Source organism: Xyrauchen texanus, chromosome 25 (genome assembly GCF_025860055.1).
Source record: "Xyrauchen texanus isolate HMW12.3.18 chromosome 25, RBS_HiC_50CHRs, whole genome shotgun sequence".
NCBI classification, from domain to species: Eukaryota; Metazoa; Chordata; class Actinopteri; order Cypriniformes; family Catostomidae; genus Xyrauchen; species Xyrauchen texanus.
Window position 1 is genome coordinate 12,090,366 of NC_068300.1, and position 27,955 is coordinate 12,118,320.

Below are 27,955 nucleotides of genomic sequence, written 5' to 3' on the forward strand. Positions count from 1 at the left end.
TTACAGAACACAATCTATATTGTATTATTGGGTGGGTTTAGAAGAGAATGAATTGTCCCCATAATATTGATTACCACAAAAATGTATTTTAACTTGCCCCTCCTTTTCTTAAATAAAAAAGTCTCTGTTGCAGTGAGGAACTAGCAATGGAAGTGAATGGGACCAATCCGTAAATGGTAAAATACTCACTGTTTCAAAGGTATAGCCACAAGACATAAACAATATGCATGTTAACATGATTTTAGTGTGATAAAATGGCTTACCAACCTTGTATGTGTAGTTACAGACAATTTTACTCCTTCATGGCCATAATGATGTAAACAAACCCTAAAACTAATGTAAAAATTACGATTTAAACAACTTTACAGCTCAAATAATACACAAGCTTTAACAGAAGAATTAAAGTAAGTGCTTTTATAAAATTATAAGCTTAATATTTCTGCATTAAATCTCTCCAAAAATTGCTCCCATTTCACTTCCATTATAAGTGCCTCAGTGTAACCTCGATTTTTGCTTTTTTTAAAGAAAAGGAGGAATGAGTCAAAATATTTTTTCTATCAGCATTATGCCACAAATGCTGAGCTTAACTTGTACTGAACCCAGAATATTTTTTTTAAATTAGATTTTAAATAAATTGGTTATTCTTTGCTTTTGACATTAAAAACCTAGTCATTTGTGCAACACTTGCGCTCATTGGATAAGCTGGTAAAACTGGCAGTAAAGGTGTTTCCATGTGATGCAAAATCAGGGCAATGGGTGAAATCTCCCATTATGCTTAAACCTCTTATGACCTTACACCGATTCAGGAACACCATTTATCAACATGTGATTAACATTTCGAGTTATTATAAAAGGGCAAAATAAAACAAAACTTTTTCACTCATACAATGTCCAAACATAAGAAACCAGACTTCTTTAATGTAAATTAAACAGGAAATGAATACTGCGCAACTCCTATTGAACTAGTCGGTGTGCGCATCAATGCACGTTGTGTACTTTTGTAGAATTGAGCTGAACGTCTTGGTGTTCAATTAGGCTAAAACATACCTGTTTTATACCCACAATGTTGTATAGTTTAAAATTAGGCTTCTTCATCGTGGTGGGGATGAAAACGTGTCCCCCCAATGTTCAGATGAAAACCTACGCTACTGCTATTTGGCATGTATGAGTATTGAAATATTTCAAATAAGTTCCAGAACAATGTCTTGCAAAAAAGTAGCCAGAATTACTCAGAAGGTGGGTAATTTGTCATTGTTTACTGCTGAAAAACAAATTACCCAATGTTATGGCCATGTGTTTTTATACAAACTCGATCAATCTTTTTCATACATAATTTGCTATTTAACTCCATACCCCCCATCATACACACACAAACAGAATTTCTTATCAGCTAGAAAGAAAGCATGACATTTTGTGTGAAAATACCTTTAGTCTTGGAGACATCCATCTTGGCAGCAGTGCTGTCGCAGGTTTATACTGAGATGTATGAGGGTGAAGTGTGTCTAGATAAACTTCTAAAACACTACAGTCAGAGTATTGATGCCTAAATAAATAGCATTGCAATGGTTTTCCACAATGTATTAGATGGTAAACGATTATATATTATTGACATTGAAGCACTGCATGTTTGCTAATTGGGTAGGCCAATTAATTGGCCAATATTTTACCAATTTTTGAGATAATCGTAAAGGCAAATCTGATATTCGTCAATTACTGTGTTTACATGCAAGTTTTTACACCAGTTAAGCTATTTAAGTCAACAATGTGTAAAGGCCATTTAAGCACCTTAAATGGGTTTCTATTATCAGGGTAACATTATAAGCGGTTTTAGCATAAACTGTTGGGCACAGGTAGATTTTTGCATATTACCCTGATTTTGCTCTGCATGTAAACTAGTTTTCCACCATTCTTATAGACTTCTCCAATTCGCAGAAGTGTTGTGCATATGCCTGTTTATGTTTTGACATCAAAAGTAGAGAATAATATGATGATTTCAAGTCTCATGTAAATGCAGTTTTCTTGTGTTGTCAGATTTTTCGAATAAGCCGATTTTTGATGGTTGGGTCAATGGCATGACACAAATATATATACATTTTTTTACTATATACAGTGTATTAAATTAGTACAAAAATACATGTACACCTCTTCTATGATGAACATGTTTTCAGTTTCTGATTTGAAAGTCATTTTGATATTTTTTCTTGGGCTTAATATGTCATGTGGTTTAACCGTCCAGACACTGAAAATGCTGAAATCCTTGAAAAAAAAAAATCTTGCATTAAATATTAATATAATTAATATTTGAAAAACTTTTATACACCAGAGGAACCATTTTTTTATTATTATAATAATATCCTTAAAATAGAGAGGACCCCTATAAACCTTTACTCTGTCTGATGGTTAAAAGAAAATCTTAACATTTGTATGAAAAGGGGCATTGTGTTCAGGTCATGTGATGTAACCCTTAGGAAACTTCTAGATATTCTTGACTTAAAAATTTGTTAATTTTTACCTTAAAAATGTGTTAAAAACTTTTTTAAAACTCATGATTAAGTTGATTTAAGTAAGTGTACATTCTCATGAACGGTGAGAAGGTGAAAGGTGAGTACTTTTTACTTAAAGGTTACACCTCATGATCTCACTAAATAATTTTTTATTTTTTATTTTTTTGGTAGAAAATGCAATAATTGTTGTTCCAAAATGTATGAAACCAAATTGGACAGAAAGGATTACATTTCTATGAACTTGACATGTTTTAAAATATAACATTTTCTCAGACAGACTTATTTGTCAGTGACACAGTTATCACCGTGTTTGTGTGCATGTAATTATGCACAATTTCTGTTTTTAAAAACGGAGTGAATTTTTTAGTGTTTGATAGATCACAACATGGAAAGATGGTAGCCCAGCAGGCTGCTATGGATGTTTGGTGACTCATACGTGTGTTTATGTTTTTCTTTATTAAACTCGCATGTGGTATTGCTGGTATTTGGGTTAATGTGTTTTTCTCTGTATCTGTACCAAGACAAATTTTCTGTCACAATTGCCGAATAAAGTTCTGAAGTTCTAAAGTCACCAACTTTGTTTAATTTGTATTCTGGTGATGAGGTCATTTCAGTGAAAGAATCTGTAAGTTTAGGCGTATCTGAAGATCCTTTTATCTGTAGACACAGCTGTTACATTTGACCTTCAAATGAGTCTGGGGCTTATTAAGAGGGCTCAGTCGGGGAACCATGGGCTTACAAGTTAAGCATTGTTCTTGATTCCTGCCCCAGATGTATGTGCAAAGCCACGAGCCGAGAGACCTGCAAACACAGAGTGGCCTTTAAATTTCATTATCCATAATCGAATAAATGGTCACATGATCACCGCACTTACCTGGATCACGCACTTCAGATGCATTTTGCAATTCTCTACATAGGCCTCCTCTTCGGCAGACATTTATTGGCTGGTTAATTGCTCTGATTTGCACCTCTGCAATCTATGTGCTAGTGTTTTGAGTGGTGATGTTGCAGGGGAATTTTTACAGCTATTAACCTGACCTGATTGATATGCCATCTCTCCTACACTGAGATCAGTTAATGCATGCTCACTAAAATCCACACCATCATCGTATAATTGGCCGGCTTACTCATTCTCTAGTCTGTTCCCACGGTTGTACCTGCAGCGTGCTTCAACAACAGCATATTAAACACCATGTATGTTTTAATGCTGTCTCTCGAACTGTATTTTTAGCAGCTTACATTTTGTAAAATGAATGTAATTCACATTTATGAGGCACCATTATACTGATGAAACCATCCTATCTACAATAGCAACAAGTAATTTCATTACATGATTTTGTCACATCTGCAAGCCAGTTGAAGAGCTCACCTGACTGTATGACAAATGAAAGCAATAAGCCACGAGAGGTCATGCATTACAGTGATTTTTAACGTGGCTATGGAGTGTTGTTATGCATGAAACGAAGCGGCAACAGTGTTATGATGAAAGACACCAATGTTCAATAAATAATTACTGGTACTTGCCAGTGCCGGCTGGTGCTTTTCACAAGTGGGGAAGCACAGACCATTTTTTTGCTGTCTGAAATGTTGCTGCTCAAATTTTCCAAATTTTTGAAATTTAAAAAATAAATGAATTAACCCTATAAAGATTGATATTTTAAACAAATTGTCATAAAATTTGTATTTTTTCATCCAGACTGGACCCAAAATGATGTGCTTATAGCTTCTTGTCCAGTCAATATTGATCTTTTGCACTGGTACAGGTATCTGCCATAGACTTTCACTGAAGCACTGCTTCAATAGAGCTCTATAAGACGTGTGCGACACATTACACGTGAAGTCGGTATGTTGTTTCTGAAAGTTCCAGTACCCTAGGATTGGCCACATTATGCTTACTCACTGACAAGCGGTATCTCCTATCAGACATTTTTACATCGGCTCAATCATGTTTACCGTCCCTTGTGGCACAAGTGTTAGTGTGTTGTGTCTTCAGCCTGGGAGACCCGGCTTTGCATCCCACGTTAAAACAAGGAATTAATCAGTGAAGAGCGTGATTCAGAAGTAACATCACATTTTTACACCACTGGTTTAGGTTTAGGTTTGGGGTTTGGGTAGGGGGGTACTGTTTAAAAAATTATGAATTACCCTTTACTCTATTACATCATGTACAGCTGAAATAACTAGCTTTTGCATCCTGTTGTGGACATTTCACTCATAAAATAGAGCTTACACATTCTTATACGACCAACAACACTTACCACTTTGGCCACTGGAGGCAGTGTTTCCAATTTTGGTAAGCGCAGACCGATTTTATCAAAAGTGAAGTTAATCGAATGGTTCCGATTTCACTGTGAGATCAGTCTGCAGTGTGTCCAGTGTCCTCTATGGACATATTGATGTAGAAAAAAGCACATTGCATTAAAATATTGAAATTCACTAATAGTAATATTGAATTTTTATAGATTATTTGTACTTATACTGTATTAAACTCGTCATTGACGCATTTATTATGACATTTTAAAGGAAGCCATGCTTCCCTTGTAGTCTTAAAGCAATTGACAATGGTTCTTGGCACCGTTTGTGCAACAGACATGAATGATACCTCAAATTTTGCAGCTTGTTGAGGAGAGATGAAGTATTACATGTTTAAGCAGCCAGAGTTTTGATATTTGCTTGGCGGATGATAAAATTGGCGAAAAATCAATTATGCACCGTTCACACCGTAAACAACATCGTCGCTATACTCCGCGATCTGTGTCGCTGTTAGGTGTTCCTACTGCTGTCGCTTTAATGTTATTGGTGGACTGCACATCTGGCCATAGTAGCTTTGGAATTCTGATGACAGATTATACTGCTGGTAAAAGTCGTCATTTTTATTTGTAAAGCGCTTTTCACAACACACATCGTTTCAAAGCAGCTTTACAGAAAATCATGCATTAACAAAAAATTTTACTTTCATATCTATAAAGTCTTAAAGTGATCATTGTGTAGTTTGATTAATATATAGTGTATATAATAGTGTATACAAATGTAATAATTAAACTTTTTTTGGAACCCCTGTGAGCAGTGGTGTAGTGGTGCCTGCAGAAGTGGGTATACTCTTAATTTATGCCCCCATTTTTTTTAAAGCAGCCCAGCAAAGGATGCCCTGTGTTATAAACAGTGACATGTACTATAGGAAGACTACATAATTATAAAATTTTGCATGAACTATTCCTTAGTCCATCTACACAAGAAAATTGGACAACTATTCTCTAACCTTGCAGGTAGTCTACAGCAGTCTTTACTGGGTGTTTTTAGGGTATATTTACATTTATTCACATGCGATTGCAGTGTTTCCCACAGGATTTTGTGAGACTATGTGGGGTGGACCTCTGACCCTCTAGTGGGGTTGGGGGGCATGTTCCCCTGTTAAAATTGTTTACATTTTAAAGTTAAATACTTCCATCTGGTGCACTTTGAGAGCAAAATAAAGAGGCTATAGTGTTGTGCTCTTGGAAACAGTTTTGTGCAGTAGGCAGTTGAGAAACAGCGCCCCCAATTCTTCCCCATATACATGATGCTCTTCACCCCCAGCCAGGGTTTAATTGAGCTAGTTATTTCAGCTCTACATGATGTAATACAGTAAAGGGTAATTCATAATTTTTTAAACAGTACCCCCCTACCCAAACCCCATTTGCATTACATGGCCGTTAAATGAATTCACAAAATTAATACGTTTATACCTTGTTTATTTTTCACGGGTGTTTGGCGGAAGTCTCTTTATATGGCGTGCACATCAGAAAGCTTGAGAAATTATTCATCTTCACAACTGAATGACACAAGTGCTTTTTCGCAGCTCATCAGACAGCATGCAGGGAAAGACGAGGCTGAATCCAGCTTCAACTGTTTGTATTCAGTAAAAGGGACTCTGTGTTCAAAACTACACAACTCTATCACTAGCGAGTGAAATGTTAATTTCTTTATTGAAAGTGCGGCATCATTTTATTATGCCTCACTTTACTTGTTGCCAGTGGCTAATAACAGAAGTTTTTTAGTTGCACAGTGAGTAATTTACTCGCATATGTGAGTGAATTATTCGCAATGTAGAGGGCTGAGTTAACGTTACTTACCTCAAAGATTTGTCATCGTCCTCAACCAAATAACGGACGGAATAATTTGATAGATCTTGTAACTATTAACAAGCCAGAATTTTGTGATCGTAAGGAACGTGATGGAATATAGCATCAGATGGTCACTTAAGTACTGTGAAGCTAGACCATTCAAAGCTTTGTGTGTAGTTAACAGACTTTTAAAATTAAGTAGTAAGTCAGTCCGGAGCTTTCCCCGGCCTGAATCGGGCGGTGGAGATATGTTATGAGGAGGAGTGCATGGCTGAGCTGTGAGGGTGCATGCCCGGCACTGAGTGGCTCAATCAGAGAGAGAGATATGAGGACACACTATCAAGAGTACTAGAGAAGACTGTAATTATATTATTTGTTATTACATCAAGTTCTGTGAGATATCATTAGTGGTCGAAAGAATAGTTCTACCTGAACGATAGCATGGTGTAGATTGAGTAACATTAGCTGATCGCAGCAAACAAGGTAATGATCTAAGATGTCATCGCTCTGCGGTAGAATAGTATCAACATCAACTCCATATGATTGAATTAAATCTAGCGTATGATTATGGTGATGAGTTGGTCCTGTTACATTTTGTGTGACTGCAAGAGAGTTGAGAATATTGATAAATGCTTACCCCAATGTCATTTTCATTATCTATGTGAATGTTGAAGTCACCAATAATTAAAGCTCTATCAACATTAACTACTAGATCAAATGTGCAAATGCACTAAGAAAATCTTAGTATGGCCTGTGTGACCTATAAACAAGGGAAAAAGAAGATAGAGATTTTTTTATTTATATCTGACGGTGTCACATTAAGCATTATTAGTTAAAAAGACTTGGAAGTAACACCAAAAACTTAACTGAGCAACACCTCCTTCAGATGAGGCTCATGTTTATAACAATAAACTGGGGGAGTAGATTCATTTAAACTAATATATTAATCTGGTTTAAGACAGGTTTCAGTCAAACAGAGCACATCTGAACTAGGATCTGTAATAATTTAATTCACAATTAGTGTTTTGGTAGAAAGAGATCTAATGTTTAGGAGCCCTACCTTTATATGATGTTTATATATGATATAGTCTCTATGTGTTGTAGTTTATGTGACCTGTGTGACGTCTCAAGGCAGCTAGCAGACGTTCAGATTAACCAGTTTGTCTGCTTCCTGACCAGTGCCCCAGTTAGTCAAATACTTCACTATTAAGACTATGAACCAAATTTCTAGAAAGGAGAGCGGCACATTCCCTGTAGGGATGGGTCAGGTCTACCCCAAAAACACTTCCAATGGTCTATAAAACTTATGCTATTCTCCAGACACCATTCAGACATCCAGCCATTCAGTGAGACTATTCTACTATAAATCTCATCACTACGACGAGCAGGGAGGGGGCCAGAGCATATTACAGTGTCTGACATAGTTTTTGCTAGCTTACACACCTCTTTAACATTATCTCTTGAGATCTCCAACTGGCGAAGCTGGATATCGTTAGTGCCGACATAAATAACAATTTTAGAAAAGCTACATTTAGCATTATTCAGCACTTGTAAATTTTATCTGATGTCAGATGATCGAGCCCGGAAATGCATTTAACAATAGTGTCTGGAGTTTCCATGTTCGTTACAATAGAATCACCAATTATTAAGGCTCTTTCAACATGATTCTCAGTGGGTGCATCACTGAGTGGGAGCATCGATTGGAAACCCTAACAGGAACAGGAGAGTGGTGTTGCTTTGCTGAGAGAGTATGCCGCCGAGACGTCACCCAAACACCCTGCTGCGGGGGCTTTAGAACCGGAACCAATGTGTGTGTGTTGCTCGCTGTACTACCCACATCCAAAACAGTATCTACCGGTTTCTCTTTCTCACTGATCTCCACTAGCCTTTGGATGCGTGCCTAACTCATTATCCTTCTCCGTCAGCCTTACTTATTCCTTAAATTTATCACATATGAATCCCTCACTGCTGACGGAAGAAACTATAGTAAACATGTGGCATGTACTGCAGGATTCAATTGTTTGTTGTTGTTGTTGTTCTTGAGTTCCTGATCAGTAGATGTCTGAGATTTATGCAATAATCCGTGTAAACAGTGGAGAAAACAAATGCACGCAGTCGAGAGGCGAGATGTGGCAAGCGGGGAAAAAAAGAAGAGAGAAAACAGGTTCGAGCAGTAAAATACATGCAGTTGAACAGTAGAAAAGCAGAAAAACCTGAATCACGCAGTAAAATTTCAAAGGATAAAACAATGAACGTATAAGAATACGAAATTACAATTTCATTCTAATTTGACAAGGAATCAATTCTATTGCTTCTAAAAATTCACATTTTGCAAGGGAGATTGTTTTTATATAACATGCAGCAGTGCTCAAAGCATCATATCATGAACAAGATTAACGATCTATCACTGTATGAATCAGACTCACACGGAATAACGACACAGATTTCCATGCATCATTTTTATTAGGTGATATCTGTGTACCTATGTGGTTACAGACAAATGATAATAAATTGTGAAATCATTCACAGAAACTTTTAAATATTCTCGGTCTTGCCTACTCTTTACTCCAGTATCTTGCACACTCACGGAGACGGATGACATGAGCTCCACTGTCTTCTCTCTCATTGGTAGTTGCTCCCGAATGTGGCTAGTAATTTGCATATTTAGTTAAACTTTTCTCAACTTTCTATTGACGCTCACCACGGCAGCCTCTGTCGCCATTGGTCACTGCCGCTCATGTCACCAGAAGTCACTCTACTCTCATTGAAAATGAATGGGATTGTGTCTGAAGGGGGAAGGTCAAAAATCCCTTGTCTCTTCAGTTATATTGATACATATATAAAGATGTATTGATCACTATGTATCTATATTCTGTTGCTTAAACTTCTTTAATAAAGTGATGAATTAACTATATGCATTCGCACATAATCAATTTTATTTTTCTTATGCATAACTGAAATATACTTCGAATCATATGTGTGTTAAGAGTTAATTTTTGATTTCATGCACATTCCTTGAAGCCTCTCTCTCTGTTCTGCACGGAGGCTGAGTTGAAGGTCGTCTTGGGAATAAGCTTGAGATGAGACACCAGGGAGAATGTTAAACATAGTTCCAGATGTATTCTGTGGTTGATTTTTACCTGTCCATGACTAATTATATGATTTAAAATCCTATGTAATAGCACTTGAATAAGTAGAAGTGTAAATTTTCTCTTATTATTTCTTTCCTCTCCTTTGCCTGAGGGGTGAATATTTCTTATCTCACTGTTTTGGTTAAAATGACCTGATAAATGTGTGCTCTGGTTCCCTTGTGCGCGAGAGAAACACTGTCGTTCCTCAGTGTTTCGTGTGTGCGTATTGACCTTCTACCCAGGTTTTGAACCCAGGGAGACACAGCAGGCAGACTCGAAGACGCCCGAGACCATCTGCGAGGTCACTTCAGATGTAAATCTCGGGCCAGGACGACAATTGCGCTGATTAATGTTGATGTGCTATAGCTATCTATATGTTGTGACTTTATGCTCTGTTAGCCAATCAGGAGTTAAATAATAGAATATACGTCCTTGCAAATGGTATAATTGATGTAAAATTTTGTGTAAGGTATGAGTTAGCTTTCGATCTCCTCGTGAGACTTTGCCGGTGGCTGTACCAATTTCACTGCAAACTATTCTTCAGTAAATTTTGGATTCTTTAATTGAACTTCTTGACTCCTGGTTTTCTTTCTCCATATCTGGTCTGGGTCATAACTGTTATACCCCTAACATGTCGCTTTGTCACTCGTTGACGCTGGCAGTGTGAATGGGGATTTAGAGTTACACTGAAGGAGGGCCTGAGCCTTATCTAGAGGCCAGAATATCATAGAGACTTGAGGGTGGGCTCTTTTGACTAAGGCCAGTAAGTGATCACCTAGCAACCACTCAAGCAACCACCTGAACACCCATGAAATGTGACAGCAGGTTTTGTATGGCCAAGCACCAGATGCATTTTCTTAAGAAAAAACTCTAGTATCATTTATTAATAATACTAATCATAATAAATAATTCTTCCACCAAGTAATACAGGTTAATTTATTAACCTAACTGTAGGATGTTTTTGATTGCTAAACAACGTGACTTGGTACATTAATATGAATGTTATTAATATGTGGTCACAGGTTTGTATTTATCAGATACCGTTATTTATCTGAGATACTACAATTGTACAGAGTGGTTATCTGAGTTACCATAGCCTTTCTGTCAGCTCGAATCAGTCTGGCCATTCTCCGTTGACCTCTCTCATCAACAAGGCATTTCCATCCCCAGAACTGACACTCTCTTTATTTACAGATAACATTTTATATTAAATGCAAACACTTTTTTTTTTTTATAAAATTACAAAAATGTGAAGAACAATTCTGAACATTAACTTTTTTATATTTTTTGTTCTTTGAAGTTATATCTTGGTACATTCGTGACACATATATATATCAGTGTTTGATGTTTTGCGTCCAGTAAGAGGGACTCAGTTGCAATGCTGCCCAGATTTATCCTGGCTGTCAGGGACTCTCATTAAACATGAAGGGAGAATGTTTTTTTGGCACTGGCACACAAAAACTGGGCGTTTTGAAGCTCTCAGATAAAATCTTGAGATGCTTTTGTTCTGTCTGTCAGATATGCTATGTAAGAGAGGTGACGGCTTAGCTAAAAAGCAGTGTATTCTTTGCATGTCTGTCCATGAATAGTGAGTATCATACCACTGTTTGAAAATTTTAATTATGTCATCATTTACTCACCCTCATGTCCTTTCAAATCTGTATGACTTTCTATCTTCTGTGGAACACAAAAGATGTTAAGCAGAATGTTAGGGAATGACATGACAGGTTTGGAACAACAAACAGTTGCTACATAATTTTCATTTTGAAAGATATTTGAGTGAAATTATTCTTAATCCAATAAGAACTTCTACACAAACATTTTTAATTCATTCCACTGCTGTCAGTCAGTTTTTTTATGTATTTTATCTCTCCTTCCATTCATTTATTTAGGCTTACACTACTGGAACTTCCTGTTCTTTTTTGTGTGCAAGCAGTGATAGAGCCTTCATTCACAGCTCAAGTTGGGATTGAAAACTCGGCTCACCTTTTAAGTTGTTTCCATAGCAGCAGGAAAGTGAATATAGCAAGTTAGTGACACTGACAGCTGTCTTGTGTTACTCAGTCACTAGTAATGTGAGAGTCTTCGGTTATGATGGGCTATGTGTGACATTGAGCATGATGAGCTGGTGCCTGAGGCCAGACTCAAACCTTTTCAGACATGTCCAGCTCTCTCCTGCTCGGTCTCTATACCAATACAGCTCTAAAATCTCTAGTGGGATGTCCTTGGAGTTCTTAAAGGAATATTCCGGGTTCAGTACAACTTGAGCTCAGTCGACAGCATTTGTGGCATAATGTTGATTACCACAAAAATAGTTTCAACTCATCCGTCCTTTTCTTGAACAAAAAGCACAAATCTAGGTGACAGTGAGGCACTTACAATGGAAGTAAATGGGGCCAGTTGATTGAGCTTGTATTGAACCCGAAATATTCCTTTAAAGAATAAATTGATTTGTTTTTAAAATGCACAGTCAAGATGGGAAGAAGATATTATTCAACCATGTATTTTTTTTAAATGTACTTTATAATTACATTCATTACAACTTAGTCAACTGGACATAACTTCAAATACTTCTGCCGCGGAGAGGCAATTTCAGCCTCCGTGCTAACTCTTGCTTCTCCATGGCAGATCCGCCTCACTGAATCTTACCTGCATGTCTGGATCTGACATGTGTCTCAGGAGGGGGAGATGAAACACCTGGTGGGATGCTGGTCTGTCTTAGAGATGTCCTATAGTTTTAATTCCTATTTGGCATAATTCAGCTTTAACTGGATTTCTGTGCTGCAGGTGGCCAGTGTGTGATTGTTCTCATACAATTGTGAGTGTATGCTCACACTTGTGTGTGTATAGGTGTATAGATGGGGGTCAAAGGCCGTTTGAAAGTATCAGGCATATCTGCCAATTAAAAGTTGTGTTGATATTCGTTCCCATGGGAATTCCATTTTGCCAGTCACAGCACAGATGAAACACTAAGTATGTTGTTTAGAAACAATGAAAAAGAGTCTGTGACAATGTAGATGGACCTTTAGAACTGGAATCAATCATCTCGTTATATATTTCTGAATTTTTGGACAAATATATTGGACCCAGGCTACAGTATAATACTATTAGATATTTTTGCATGCCTCACATTCTTGAGTCAACATGAAATTAAAATGTACCCTATTTACATTCTTTAAGCTATAGTGTGTAATTTCTGTGCCAATAACATCACCAAAAATCATAGGTTTCTCCGAACACTACCTCTTTCTCTTATTGGTGGAACAAACATATAGTCCCATCCCACATTTAAGCCATTGGTTGTGTCGGGCTGTTTGGAATGCTCAAACAAACAGAGGAATGTTCTGATAGCACCATAGAGCCACAGTATTGAATATTTTCGAGGAAATCAATGTACACATATACTTATACACACACTTATACAGTAGTTAGTGCTACATATTAAGCTCGGATAGGAGAAAATATTTTAGCATCAAAATAATTACACAATTCATCTTTACTGTAATACGCCATCTCATTTTGTGTGATTCACTGGTGCATGTTATTCCATAGAAACAAATGGTCTTTCCAATTCTAAATTCAAATGTAAATAGGTCAAGTTTGTCAAATCAAACGTTGATGTTGGCAACTCTTCCCTCCTTTTCTTAAAAATAAAAATAAAAAAGTACAAACCTGGGTTCCAGTGAGGCACTTACAGTGGAAGTGAATGGGGGCCAATCTGTAAACATTAAAATACTCACTGCTACAAAAGTATAGCCAGATGTAAACAAATGCATGTTAACTTAATTTTAGTGTTATTAAATATTTTCTGTGGAAAGTTGTATCTAATTTTACAACTTCGTTGCCATAACGGCGTAACACTATAAACCTTAAAACGACCATAAAAACAACTATTTTAACAACTTTACAAATAAAATAAATGTTTTGAATTCATGTAAGTGAAGAGGAGGAACAAGGTCATTTTGTGGTAATCAACATTATCCCACTAATGCTGTCAATTGAGCTTAACTTGTGCAAGCCAACGTAATAACTTGCTCCTCTTCTGAAATAACTTTCACTTTTTGGCTGATGCCTCTTAATAAGTCCTCTTATTTTTCAATGCTTTCTTCCAACCACCTGGTTCCATTCTGGTATGTAACGGACACTTTTCACAAGCCAATAATTTCCTGATAGATGCAATCAAGTCCCACCTTAAAAAAAAAATATTTTTGAAAATACCCTGTAAAAATGTCTGATTATGGACATAAAAAAGGTTTTATGTTGACTTTAACCCCATTTATCCACTAACTTCCCAAAATAATGTGTATACAGCGTCTTCTACAGTTCCATGACATAATTTTAGCTGATTCCTCTCTTTCCCTCAAATAATCTCTATCTCTCTTCCTTCAAACAGTCTTCCAGTGCTCTCCCACAACCTTTAATGTTTTTTCCTAGCTAACCCTCATCACCCTTCTCCCATCATTCCCTACACTTTCCCTCTTTTCAGGTGAATCATGTTCTTTTCAGAGGTTCGATGGGGACTATTCAGTGCCTGAAATGCTCCATCATTACCACCAGTGCAATCGAAAGCTCTTAGCAGCAGAAAGTTGAAAAAAAGCAAAAGGAAAAAAAGAAAGAGAATTGTCTTATTTGTCCTGAATTTAAGTGGGCTTGCAGTGTGCTTATAACTGTAGCAATTTTTAAGAGGGGTTGACTTGAACTATTGTCTTTAAACCGTTACCTCACATTTTGTCAAAAGTTTAAAAGCATTTATCTATCTTTTCTCAAGGGGCATTCCAGGGAAAAAATGTGGGAACATTATCTTTACAGCCGAGGAACTCAGCAATTGCCGGGTCAGTACGAGACCATGATCACACACACACACGCACACACACACGCACGCACACACGCACGCACGCACACACACACACACACACACACACACACACACACACACACATTCTGACTCTTTAATGTCTTTTTTTTTATCACGGCGAATGCCTAAGGCATTGTATTTAAATATCAGAGGTGAAGTATGTTATTTTGCTTGTCTGTTTTTTTTTTTTTTTGCTAAGATAAGCTACAGAGAGACAGAAAAAAAGACAATCTACCTTTACCAGTTTTATCCACTGTTGATTTCTCTATGTCCTCCTAAAAACATAGTCCCTCAAGAATCCATGGGTGAATCTCATGAAACCTTTCAAGAACGTGCCTGTCACATTTAAAAACTAATTATATTTGGCTAAATGCAGCCTATTTTAATAACATATAATGCATAACGGGGTCAAGTTGAACAGATAGGGGGTTATTTTTTGTTATATTTAATCAAAAATGATGTTTGTGACCCTCACCAGTGTCATTTTTATATATATTATTAATTGGTTCAGAATTTTTTTTATTTTGTATAACTACCCCCAGTCTTCATAAAGGGGGTCAAAATGACCCCTATGCATTTCTTATGGAATTTTAACTCATTATAGTATTTTGCTCCTTGATATTCCATGTATTACTTAAAAAGTCAGGTTTGTGCCCAGACCTGGATTACACCTGACTGAATTTATTCAGCCGAATCTCATCCTATCATCATATTATCTTAAATACTGTAAAAATTACTTTCTTATTGAGTATTTTTATCTTATTTTGCATGAAAAGTTTTCAGAGAAATCCAACAAAATGTAGTGGGGTTTACGCTTAAAACAAGAAGACTATTTGCCAATGGGGAAAAGGTAACTAGTTTTCCCTTTGAATTAAGACAAAATATCTCGGGGTCATTTTTACTTCCTTTATGCACTCGTGTAGGTATTTTGGGTCACGCCTCCGAGGGTTAAGCTTTTTTATACTGTGACATTATTTTCATGACAATTAAGCGAATTCTCATTACTGTTATGCAAAACAAAATCTCATTCTCATTACTGTAATAGGAAAAAAATATGATATATTATTTAGAGTAGATTGTAAAGTATTTATACATCATGGTAGTACGTATTTGTTGTACTGCTGATTTTTTTAAAGCACTGTTTTTTCTGATTTATGTAAACAATTAAGGTATTTCAGTAATGAGAATCTAATTAGAATCACCACTGAGAATAATTGGAATTACACAAAAACTTGAATAAGAATTTGGGGGTGAATGTGCTTAATTGTCATAAAGATAATTGTACAAAGCAACCCTTTTTTAAATGACTTTTTTTTTTCTTCTTGTGCAGAATATAATAATCCTGTTTTTATTTTGATTTTGGGAAGAAATATAAGCCATATATACTTTCGAGAGATTCACCCGTACAGACTTTTTGGTGGAAATGCTCACTATTCTGTGACTTCATCATTTTGACCCATCAATTTAATATGTCTCTTTTCAGCCCTTCCACTCACAATTTCACCTCTGCCTTGGGCCATGCCAAAAAAAACACATAAATATAATTTCAGATGGCACAAATTATGTATAATAGCATGTAGCCAAAGGAAGTATTAGACAGATAGCACTGTATAAGGATAACTGACAGTACACCTCAAACACAGCTTCAGCCTCCTCAAGCGGGACCGGACATTTTTAAAAGGCAGATGAGCTTTCTGTCCTGTGTTACCCAGACCATAGTTTCTCGAGTGCTCCCTAGACATCATCTATCAAGTTCCAGTTAAATTTGTTTGCATGTGTGACTTCCCTGCTGCTTTCACCAGAGTCCCCAGAGAATTGTTATTCTGAGGAGAACAGAACCAATAAATAGCTAAACACTGGAGACCTTCACTCATCATTAATATATATGAAACAATTGCTGTTCTCCTCTAACGCAAGAGAGTGACCTCTCTGTGGAATTGATTTCTTGGCCTACTATTTGTCTTTGTTGTGTCCTGAACTCCTGCTCTGGAGCGATGTTAACCGAGGCCAGCAATTAAAATGCATTGTCGAATGTAATAGCATCAGGGTGGAATTGGTTTTGAAGTCCCAGAGTCAAGGATGTTCTGTTTTGTTTAGTTGTGTGTATACCTTGTTTGTGTGTTGTTTGGTAGCACTCAGAATATGTTATTCCCATTCATCCCAAAGTAATCAAAGTGTCTTATAACAGGACATTGCAACCATGCAACTCTGTGCTAACAAGTTGGATAAAAAGGATTTCTTCGGAAAATCTGATCCTTTCTTGGTGTTTTACCGAAGCAATGAAGATGGCACGTGAGTATCATCAGAAGTGATACTGTATTCTCCCTTTTAATAACTTTCCTTAAAGGTGAAGTGTGTTATTTTTTTTTGGCCGTACACACTGAACCCCTTTTTGTTTCTGAACTGTTTTTATGTAAACATCAGTGTTGGATAAGTTACTTAAATAGTAATCCACTACAAATTACTAGTTATTTCTCTAAAAGTGTAATTAGGCTACTTTACTAATTACTTTACCTCACATTTCTTCTTCACAATGACTCGTTACTGGGCTGTAATTAATTGAAAGTCAGTAACTTTAATCTGATTTCAAGAATTTTATATGTAATGCATTACACTACTTACAATTTTGACTAAAAAGTAATTAGATTACAGTTAATAATTACTTTGTTAATGGATTACACCCAACACTGGTAAACATGCTTTAGACATACTCTTTGACCATTAGTCTGAGTCTTGCTGTTTTTTCACTCTCACATTTTTTCAGCTTTTTATTTTACAACACAAAAACGAGTTGGGTCTGAGCGGCCCCTTACAGTAATGACAATCTAATGGGAATCGCCATTAAAAATTATAGTTGGAATTACTAAATAATTCAAAAGTAAAATGTCTGGATGCATTACGTTAATGAGAATTTTGGAGAAAATGGGCCTACTGTAATTGTCATAAAAATAATGTCACAATACAAGAAGCATAGCCTTTTCCACACATCGATAATCTGAAGATTTTCCCTGTAATTATCAACATATATTAGGATTTTTTTCAGATACTAAAAGGGCTGCTCATTGTATAATAGTCTTCATCTTTTCAAACATATTTCTCAACACGACTTTGGTAAAGTGTGAGCAGCAGGGTAAATTAAAGGGGGTCGCACATCGGACACATCTGGTGTACGACATGGCACGTTCTAAAATTCGTAACAATTATTTTCTACGAAGGTACACACTCACCGCCAATGCTCAGCATCAAAGCTCACATAGCGCAACACACATAGTTTTCCATTAAATTTGACCCAAATCATTATTAAAGGACAAAGATGATTTACTCTAGCCATCACTGGATGACATATTGTGTATATGTGTCTTTCATAGAACCTACATAATATTTTTTCAGTTACAGGTATGACATTTTGTGTTTTTAAAGCTTGAATGAAACCTATCCAAGGCTACATGTGGAGAAATTGCATAATAAATGTCACCATTTCTAATCGTTCGGTTTGCACACTTACACCAGTTTCATACACTAACCTATAAACTCATCAATGTAATTTTGTTAATTCTTAAAGTACAAAATCCTTTGTAACTTTGGACTGCCACCTGCTGTACCACATCAGCTCGTTCCGTGTGTTTCAAGGAGCTCTAAAATACTTTGAGTGTGATACCTGTGTCTTTCCTACCCACAACAGTAAATGTTACATCATCCTCATTTTGTCTCCCAAAGCTATTACGCCAGACAGTTAAACAGAGTCCTACTGAGTGAATTGGAAAACATGCAAATTAGGCTTCTAATCTAAATGTTGTCTAAATTTTTTTATATTGATGCCTCAAAAATATATAGATAAAATAACATGCCAATCAGTTATCGATATATTGATATTTTATGACATCCCTACTTAATGTGTTAATTCAGTGTTAATAGTTAATTCTATAATAAATAATGCATTAAAAAATGTATGCAATTAATCATGCCCACAACAACACAAAACTAAAACTGTGGTGTTAATGCTGTGATATAATGAAAAATCAATGAAACGCGACACAGCCACAGTGAGACACTTTAAAAGCATCTGTAATCAGTTGACAGCCCTAAAAAAACTTAATGATACCAAGAAACAGGCTTAATTTTCTTTATGGAAAATCTCATGTTGTTCCCAACTTGTATAACTGTCTTTCTTTCATGAAGCACAATAGGAGATTATACATTCTGTTTCTCAAAACACAAAGTAAAGACAAAAAAGTAAGTCATATGGGTTTGAAACAACATGAGATTGAGTAAATTATGACAGAATTCATTTTTGCCTGATCTGTCCCAGTAATAGAAAAATCTATAAATCTTACAGCAGGCATCAAAAGTCTTTAAGTAAACATTTCCTTTTTGATTTTCCTTTCTAGGTTCACTATCTGTCACAAAACAGAGGTGATAAAGAATACTCTGAACCCTGTATGGCAGCCCTTCACCATCCCAGTGCGAGCTCTCTGCAACGGAGACTATGACAGGTGAGTCTCTTTTCCTCTACTAATAATATAATCCATCTACGTTGCTCTTTTGACATAAAATCAAAATGTAACCTGTTTACTGACATCACCAAGCCCTCTTATTTTGAACCCCTTCCTTTTGACCCAATTAATTCCAGATGGATAAAATCAAGTCCCACTCTATTGTGCAATTGTTTTCTCATTGCATATCCTGTTTCACTTGGAAATACATCTCACACAAGTAAAATAGGTGTCGAAAACCATGACGAACAATTTCATGTTGACTTTTAATATGAGTGACCGCATTAATGTACAGTGGACTCAAAAAGGACAGTATTTTAACACTTAGTCCACACTTAAAAATGTGTGAATGTCATTGCATTAAAACGTAACAAACATGGAAAAAGTGTCCTTGTGCAATCTTTATTTAAAATTAACGGCATTTGGTTTGATATTTTGTTATGTAACGCAATGACATTATTACCTTTTAAATGAGTCTTAGGTGTCTACATACTTTTTGGGGCCAATGTATAAATATACGAGTTAAGATAAAGCACTTGATTCCTGGTGTGTTCTTAGAGCCAGTATCTTAGAATTTATATTCCCAACATTTAATAATGTTTGACATTTCTGATGTGAGTCATATTTTTGACAGGAAAGGGTTTTTTATCATACCTTTAAAGCGTCCCTCGGGCTTATGAGTTGTGAGGTGTTCAAACGAGACGCCGCTTGTGCCTTGAGCTGTGGAAACGGGCAGCTGTGTGTCTGCGGCAGTCCGTATAATCCCAGTTTGAGTGAGGCAGCGGCTGGCCGTTATTTTGGACTGGCTCTGTGGACTCACCAGGCCCCCATCATACTCTGACCTTTTGAGAAAACTCAGGCTTTCTGCACTCAATTTTAGATATTGACTTACTGTGAGATTTGATTTGTTTGTAATCTCTCCAGGACAGTGAAGATTGATGTTTTTGACTGGGACCGAGATGGAAGGTATGCTGTTTTTCGTGGCTTGCGTTCCCCTTGTGGGTTGTAGATATTGTGTTTATGAAGACATAAATTATCCTCCATAACAAGAAACAAACACACACAATGCATTTTCATTAGCCAAAATAATTTCTTCTCATCATGCTCATACAATGTTTATTAAGTGTTCTTCAGTCAAGTCAATGGTTTCACTTTTCTTTAGTCATGACTTCATCGGCGAATTTACCACCAGCTATAGGGAACTGTCTCGCGGACAGAGTCAATTCAATGTCTATGAGGTAAAAGAAATATTTTTTGTGTGCACATAAATCTGATGATTATGATTTCTGAACTACGTAATTAAATAAAATGTTCACATTTTAACATGATTTGGAAAATGTATTATTGGAAAAGGAAATAACATTTCCAAAACAATATTCTGCTCACAAGTGATGTTATTTACTTTGTTTTCTTCAAACACCACTTGTCTCATACAGTATTTCATCTCAAGCAAGCTTTTCACTGACAATTTTATCGACTTGCTTCACAAGTACACTTAATTTAAAAAAAAAAAAAAAAAAGGGGAAAAAACACTCTCTTAGGGGTTACATTGTTTGGTGTGATGGAAATTACAGCAATTGTAATTTTAGAAAAATGTATATTGAAATGGTTGTGCATTTCACACATTTAGATTATCATGTTTAAAAGATGTAATTATTCGTATTTTTATACGATTTTCGTAGTTTAACCTCTTTAACTCGACAGACCCATTGGTGGGTTAAGTTTACACTACGAATCTACGCTAAATCTATGAATACATAAGTCAGGCATATGGGCTATTATTTGAAAGCTTAGAACATCACTTCTGCATTAATGTTACAAAAAATAACAAAATAAGGCCTGAAATAATTTGCGCTGCAAATCAGTGCCATCGTCTAGTCCACTCAGAGGCCGAGATATTTGATGAAACAATGTGGGCGGAGCATGAACTGAAAATTTGACTGAATGTCTATAGATGAGGGGTAAAATGCGTTAGATCGCCACCTACATTTAAGATCGACATTTTGTGACAGAGGTGATAGAGGGAAAAAAACTATTTTCTTGTGCTTACTGCTAACTAGTGGAATAAAATAATACTTTTTGGAGGGAGCTGGAGTGAACAGAACAAATTTTGTCTTTTTTTTTCTCTTCTTAATTTGGGGTGGTTTCTGAAAATATGTGGCCAATTTATTGGAAATTAATCCACATTAGGTGTAAATGGTGAGCGTTTACATTTGAGTGTGAACAACTGCAGACGGCACCACAAAAATTAGTTGAAATGGTTAATATTTGTCTAGGACAATTCTAAAAACATACAATTTAATAAAAGACATTTAAAAAGTACCAAAAATAAATGATGAAGGCCCAGTAAAAAGTTTTAATGTTACCTTCATATAACAAAAAAGAAAAAAGTGGAATTCTTTTAGTTTGAATAAACAAACAAACAAACAAACAAACCAAAACATAATCCCTGGGGAAATAAAAGTGCCTGTAGTTGTGATTATTTTACTCTTTGTTTAGATCATTGTAGTTTTTAAAATATAGAAAATATTTTTATAATGGTTTTTCATATTTAAAATATGAAAGGGGAAAAACAATAAAATCCATACATAAATAAATAATGAAGGAAAGGTAAAAAGTTTCCAAGAAAAAGTTTAAATCTTTTAGACATTAAAGAGCCCATAGTTGAAGAAACATCTTTTTTGTGGTAATCAATATCTGAATTCTGAACTGGCGCAACTAAATATATATATATATAAAATATTTTAGCATTTAGAGTTTGAATTGATTTTTCTCATGAACCATACAAGGGGGGGAAAAAAGAATGAGTGCACATCAGTAATTTTTCCCATTCCTTTCAACCATGTTTGATTGGTGTCATTTGGTCTCTTTCAGGTCTTAAATCCTAAGAAGAAGGGGAGGAAAAAGAAATACGTCAACTCTGGCACGGTACGTGTGAATGAATTACCTGTCAAGCGCTCTCCTCTCCTGATTTATTTTCATAATGACTTCCATTATCTCTCCTCTCCCCCTCTTTCACTCTCTCTAGGTAACACTTTTGTCCTTCAAAGTGGAATCTGAATACACATTTGTGGACTTCATTCGGGGTGGGTGAGTGACCCTTAAAAGTTCCAGGATAAATTAGGCAGGAGAAACAGGCAGATTTACTGGTTAAAGAGCAGCTGGGACAGGCATGCATTTTAATGGTTTGTGGTTTGTCAATCTGAATATATTGCGTTCGTGAGCCCTCAGGACAGGCTGATTTAAAGTACATTTTTTATTTGCATTACGAGCATTTGTGTTGAATACTGATAGATAGATAGATAGATAGATAGACAGACAGACGATTATAGACAGACAGACAGATAGAAAGACAGAGAGACAGACAGACAAATAAATGATAGACAGAGAGACAGACAGATAATTGATAGATAGATAGATAGATAGATAGATAGATAGATAGATAGATAGATAGAATGACAGACAGACAGACAGATAGATAGATAGATAGATAGATAGATAGATAGATAGATAGATAGATAGATAGATAGATAGATAGATAGATAGATAGAATAATTTTTTGAAATAATTTGTGAAATGAGAGAGAGAGATTATAGCACTTAAAGGAATATTTTGAGTTCAAACAAAGTTCAGCTCAGTCTACAGCATTTGTGGCATAATATAATTTAGATTCTTAAAAAAAAAAAAAATCTATGTTACTGTGAGACACTTACAATGGAAGTGAATAGGGACAATTTTTTAACATAAAAATACTCACTGTTTCAAAAGTATGCCACATGACATTAACAATATGCAAGTTAACATGATTTTACTGTGATAAAATCACATACTAACCTTTTCTGTGTAAAGTTATAGCCAACTTTACAACTTCGTTGTCATGACGATTTCATATAAACAAACACTAAAATGACTGTAAGATGACTTTGCAGCTCAAACAATACTCAAGTTTTAACAGAAGAATTAATGTAAGTTCTTTTATAAAATGATAAGCTTCAAATTTCTGCCTGTAAACCCTCCAAAAATGGGTCCCATTCACTTTCATTATAAGTGCCTCACTGTAACCTCGATTTTTGCTGCTTTTTTTTTTTTACTCTTAATCTCTGTAAGAATTTAGACATGTAAAATAGCCTGTCATGTCAACTACCAAACAATTTTTGACTATGACTCTTTTAAATCTTGAAAACAGAACACAGCTCAACTTCACAGTAGCCATAGACTTCACTGCGTCAAATGGTAAGATCATCTACACTGACTGAAATACACACTCAGCAGCAACCATTTGTGTGTGTGCGGCATGCAACTGTGACATCACATTTTTAGACTTAGAATTTAGCACTGATGCGAACAACCACAATCTCTTGAACTTTTCTGTATTTGTGTCTAAAAGTGTGTTGTGTTGATATCTGAATGCAGGAAACCCATCACAGCCATCATCTCTCCATTACATGAACCCATATCAGCTGAACGCATACGCCATGGCCCTTAAAGCTGTGGGGGAAATTGTGCAGGATTATGACAGTGACAAACTCTTCCCTGCCTATGGCTTTGGGGCTAAACTTCCTCCTGATGGCAAGATCTCTCATGCTTTTCCCCTCGTGAGTAACAAAAACAGCCATTAACGAAAGTAGTGTTGGATGCTTAAATCTTAAACAGTGACGACTTCGTATTCATTGTTGATACTGAAATAGAGTGTCATGAATTTTTTGGAAATGGGCATAGCATGTAACAACATAAAAAATGCATTTGTTCGATATAAATAAGTAAAAATGCATGGCACTTATTTCTCATGTGTTATATACAGTATATTTATCAGGTTTGGGCATAGTTGAAAATGAAAATTCTCTCATCAAGTACTCACCCTCATGTCATCCCAGATGTTTATGACTTTCTTTCTTCTGCTGAACACAAACAAAGATTTTTAGAAGAATATCTCAGCTCTGTAGATCCTCACAATGCAAGTGAATGGGAACCAACATTTTTAAAGCTCATGACTCCAGTGGTTAAATCTATTTCTTCAGAAGTGATGTTATAGGTGTGGGTGAGAAACAGATCAATATGTAAGTCTCATGGACGTATATTTGGGGCTGGGGGGGTTGTACTTATTACCCCCCTATTTGATTAATAGGGGGGTAATTTTCAAATAGTACTCACAGTTAAAATCTGAGTGGTGTGAAACCCATATATATATATAAATTCTGGAGATCATCTTAATGCTTGTGTATTCTGACCTTGTAGAACTCTGACTGTGAGAATGCAAACTGTGTCGGCATTGAAGGCGTGCTGGAGGCATATTATGACTGTCTCCGGAAAGTACAGCTCTACGGACCAACCAACTTTGCCCCTGTCATCAACCAGGTGGCACAGTAAGCTAAACACTCCTCCTGCAATTGACATGAGGTTGAGCTGCGGTCCAGAACACAACCTCCCCCACCTCTCTCTCTGCCCTTTTCTCTTTCTCTGTCTCCCCTGCGTGTTGAACTCATTCCTGTCACTATCCACTTGTTATTCACTCTAAAGCCTGTCCTCTTTCTACACACAAATGCACTTATGCACAAACACACACACACACACACTGGACTCATCCAGAATTCTGTGTTTGACTAACACTTCACTCCGTGTACCTGCTGCTTAGATGCAGTCAAGGTGTAATTTTTACCAAGCAACTAAAACTTTTTTTAATGTGACATATCATGGAATGTTTTATTTTTTTTTGCTCATTTGAATTAAAACAGTTTGTTGGCATTGCTTTCCTTTCAGCGCACCCAGGTTATTTATTCAAATGCTGCCAAATACGGCAAAAACGTTAACGGAATTTAAAATTATCATGACTGGGATGTCACAACTATGAGGACCTAAACATATTACCGGCCATGTTTACATACAGTATCAAAGCTTATATAGATCAACAGTGCACGCCCACTTTTTCAGCCGCCTTGGTTTCGGAAGTATTCTTCCCATAAATCATTAATGAACATATAACAATTACTTTTCAACATAATATTGTGTTATTTAAAAATAATTACAAATACAACGATGGAGTTATATTTTGTCAAATAAAGTGCTGCATAACAGAGCATCACAGATGTGAGATATTGCTTAAATGTAATACAATTACTATTGATTTATTATTATTAGTAGTAGTATTACAGTGAATATTACATAACTATACAGTAGTGATCTATTTCTGTTGTGCTACAAAGTGAATTAGCGCTTTGCTCGCTGTCATATGCTACAGAGTGTGCAATGCTCATGATGGTGTTTTCCCTGTATGAGTCAAGGAGCTCTAAAAGATGTAAGCACTTTGTGTCTTTATGTCAGCACAACACCGGCTCCACGCATTCACTAGCACTCACATTTGAAGTGCGCAGCACATACAAACGATACATTTATCTTATTAAATCTCAGCTTTTGCGGTTAAATAATGTCACTAGGACATAATGTGATTTTAATTAGTGTGCTGAATGTTTAAGTAATATTTAAGAGTAGGCTACAAGTACATGAGCGTGGTATCACACCCGATTCTGAAACAGTATCTGTATCAGGACATCTCTACAAGAAACAATGGAAAAAAATATGAAACTGTTGATTTAAAGTTGTTTATTTTGTGTATAGGATCAATATATTTAAAGTATATTGCAAAAAATTCAGATACATATATGTGGAGCGGGATGTGGTCATGTGTCTGTCACTGGGGAGAGAGGAAGCGGCAAGGGCCATCACCTGGTGGTTAATGATATGTAACACCTGTGTCTCGTTACAGTCACGATGGGGATGGGCTTGAAAAGGCCGCTGATAATGCCACTGAAGGAGAGAGAGTCCCAGTCACACAAACCTGACATTCCATGAAGTTAAACACTGCAAATCTTTTTAACTTAAATATTTATGAGTTTATGTTGTTTCTTATGACTAAAGCTAAAATAGATACATTGTTGTGAAGCTGAAAAGCCAAAGACTTTTTGTGAGACTGAAAAAAAACATTAAAGCTTGATATACCTAGACTGCCACCCTGCTTCCCGCTTCCTTATTGTTGAATCCTTTACACTGGTACCGAAACCCGGGAATAAGGAAGAAGACTAGTGGCCATGGACACATCACCACTGGATGAAGTCATCCGTGCCGTGGCCAGCATCCAGGAGACCCACCACCAGGCCCTGCTCGCGCAATAGCAGCGCCTCCAGGAGCTCCTCCAAGCCCAAGCCGAGGATCGGCAGGCCTTGCGGAGCTGGTTAGCTCCAGGTGGTTCCCCCACTGTGGCCCCGGAAGCAGTGATGAAGCCACAGCTGCTGCTACAAAAGATGGGCTCCCAGGATGAGCCGGAGACGTATCAGAGTTTCTCTGAGTAGTCGGCCACCGCCTCCGGCTGGCTGCGAACCCAATGGGCCCCACACCTTTTGCCACTGCTTTCCGGGGAGGCCCAGCTCACGGTGCAGCAACTGCCAGCTGAAGACCGCTGTCCTGCAATGGATTGGCCGTAACCCCAAAGAACACTATCGGCGATTCTGCTCCCTCACCTTGAGCAACGCATTCGTGTTTGCCCAGCAGCTCCATGATGCCTGCTGAGGCCTACAGGCCAAGGAAGTGTGTGGAGGATCTTATCGACCTGATGGTGCTGGAGCAGCTAACGTCTCGCCTGCCCAGAGGAACAGCAGAATGGGTCCAGTGCCATTGGCTCATGTCAGTGGATGACGCTGTCCAGCTGGCCCAAAGCCATCATGGCAGCCAACCCGGAAGCCAGCAAGATGCTGTCCAGCTGCTGTCCCTCTCTCTCTCTTGCTTCTCCTCACCCTCCTCTTGCCCCTCACTCTCCTCCTTCTCACCCTATGCCCGCTCCTCAGAAACGTGGAGTGTTGCCACCCAAACCGGCGACCTGCATTCGCTGGCTGCACGATGTGCCGGCCCCTTCCCCTTCCCCTCCCCTTCTCCGTCATCCTTCCCATGTTGATGTCTCTGCCGCCACGGGTGCAGCCGGAAAATCTGGGCCAGACTGTCGAAGTGGCGGGAAGCATAGTCGTGTCCAAGATCGCCGACCAGTAATGGAAGTGGAGACGTGGATTCGGGTCCCCGATATGCCACAGTCTGCCACGGTCGAGCAAGGACACACAGGATACCGGTAAAAATGAAGGGGCATACATACCAAGCCCTGGTGGATTCGGACTGTAATCAAACCTCGATCCACCATGGCTTGGTTCATGATGGGGCTTTGGGTACAAAACACAAGGTGATGGTGAGGTGTGTACACGGATATGTTCACAAATATCTGGTAGTGTCTACTCTCATTCAATTTCAGGGAGTAAAGCATAGAGCGGAGGCCGTGGTTCATTCCCGCCTCACCCATCCACTGATTCTTGGAACAAATTGGCCGGGGTTTAAATGATTATTAAAAGCGTTGTGTGTGGATGGGCCCTGCAATCCAGAAACATGGTGTGTGATGTGTGATGCGATGGCTGGGGAGGCATAGCCGGGCCCGCCCTTGTCTCCTCAGAATGACGCAGGAGGGGAATCCTCTGGCATTCTCACCCTTAGGGAATTCTTGGAGTGGGACTTCACTCTAGAGCAGTCGCATGATAAAACACTTTGACCAAGTGAGATTAATCGATGGCCAGCAGCTCCAGCCCGATGTCACTCTCACATATCCGTATTTTTAAATTATTTTCAACAATTTTATTCAACACTGGATTTAACTAAGGGATATTAGCAGATCCCCTTATCTCAATTATCCCGAGAAAAAAACGTCCTTTTCACACCATTCGGATTAGACCAATTCGTCACTCGATTTGTTTGGGGCTCACGCACCGCACCAGCGCCTAATGGATAAGATCCTCCGGCCACACGCCGCATATACCTCTGCCTACCTGGATGACAATATCAT

At 37.3% G+C, this 27,955-nt stretch overlaps 1 protein-coding gene across 3 annotated transcripts in view; it reads left to right on the forward strand.

The window, feature by feature from the left end:
* LOC127619245 (copine-9-like) overlaps positions 1-27,955 on the forward strand; it is a 59,657-nt gene that overhangs the window by 23,867 nt on the left and 7,835 nt on the right. For all 3 annotated transcript variants that reach the window (XM_052092079.1, XM_052092078.1, XM_052092077.1), the window contains 10 exons: positions 14,507-14,570; positions 16,782-16,885; positions 18,982-19,086; positions 20,011-20,052; positions 20,249-20,324; positions 21,961-22,014; positions 22,115-22,176; positions 23,273-23,319; positions 23,500-23,681; positions 24,322-24,449. In XM_052092079.1, coding sequence (XP_051948039.1) covers positions 14,507-14,570; positions 16,782-16,885; positions 18,982-19,086; positions 20,011-20,052; positions 20,249-20,324; positions 21,961-22,014; positions 22,115-22,176; positions 23,273-23,319; positions 23,500-23,681; positions 24,322-24,449 — 864 coding nt within the window. The remainder of the gene's footprint in view (positions 1-14,506; positions 14,571-16,781; positions 16,886-18,981; positions 19,087-20,010; positions 20,053-20,248; positions 20,325-21,960; positions 22,015-22,114; positions 22,177-23,272; positions 23,320-23,499; positions 23,682-24,321; positions 24,450-27,955) is intronic.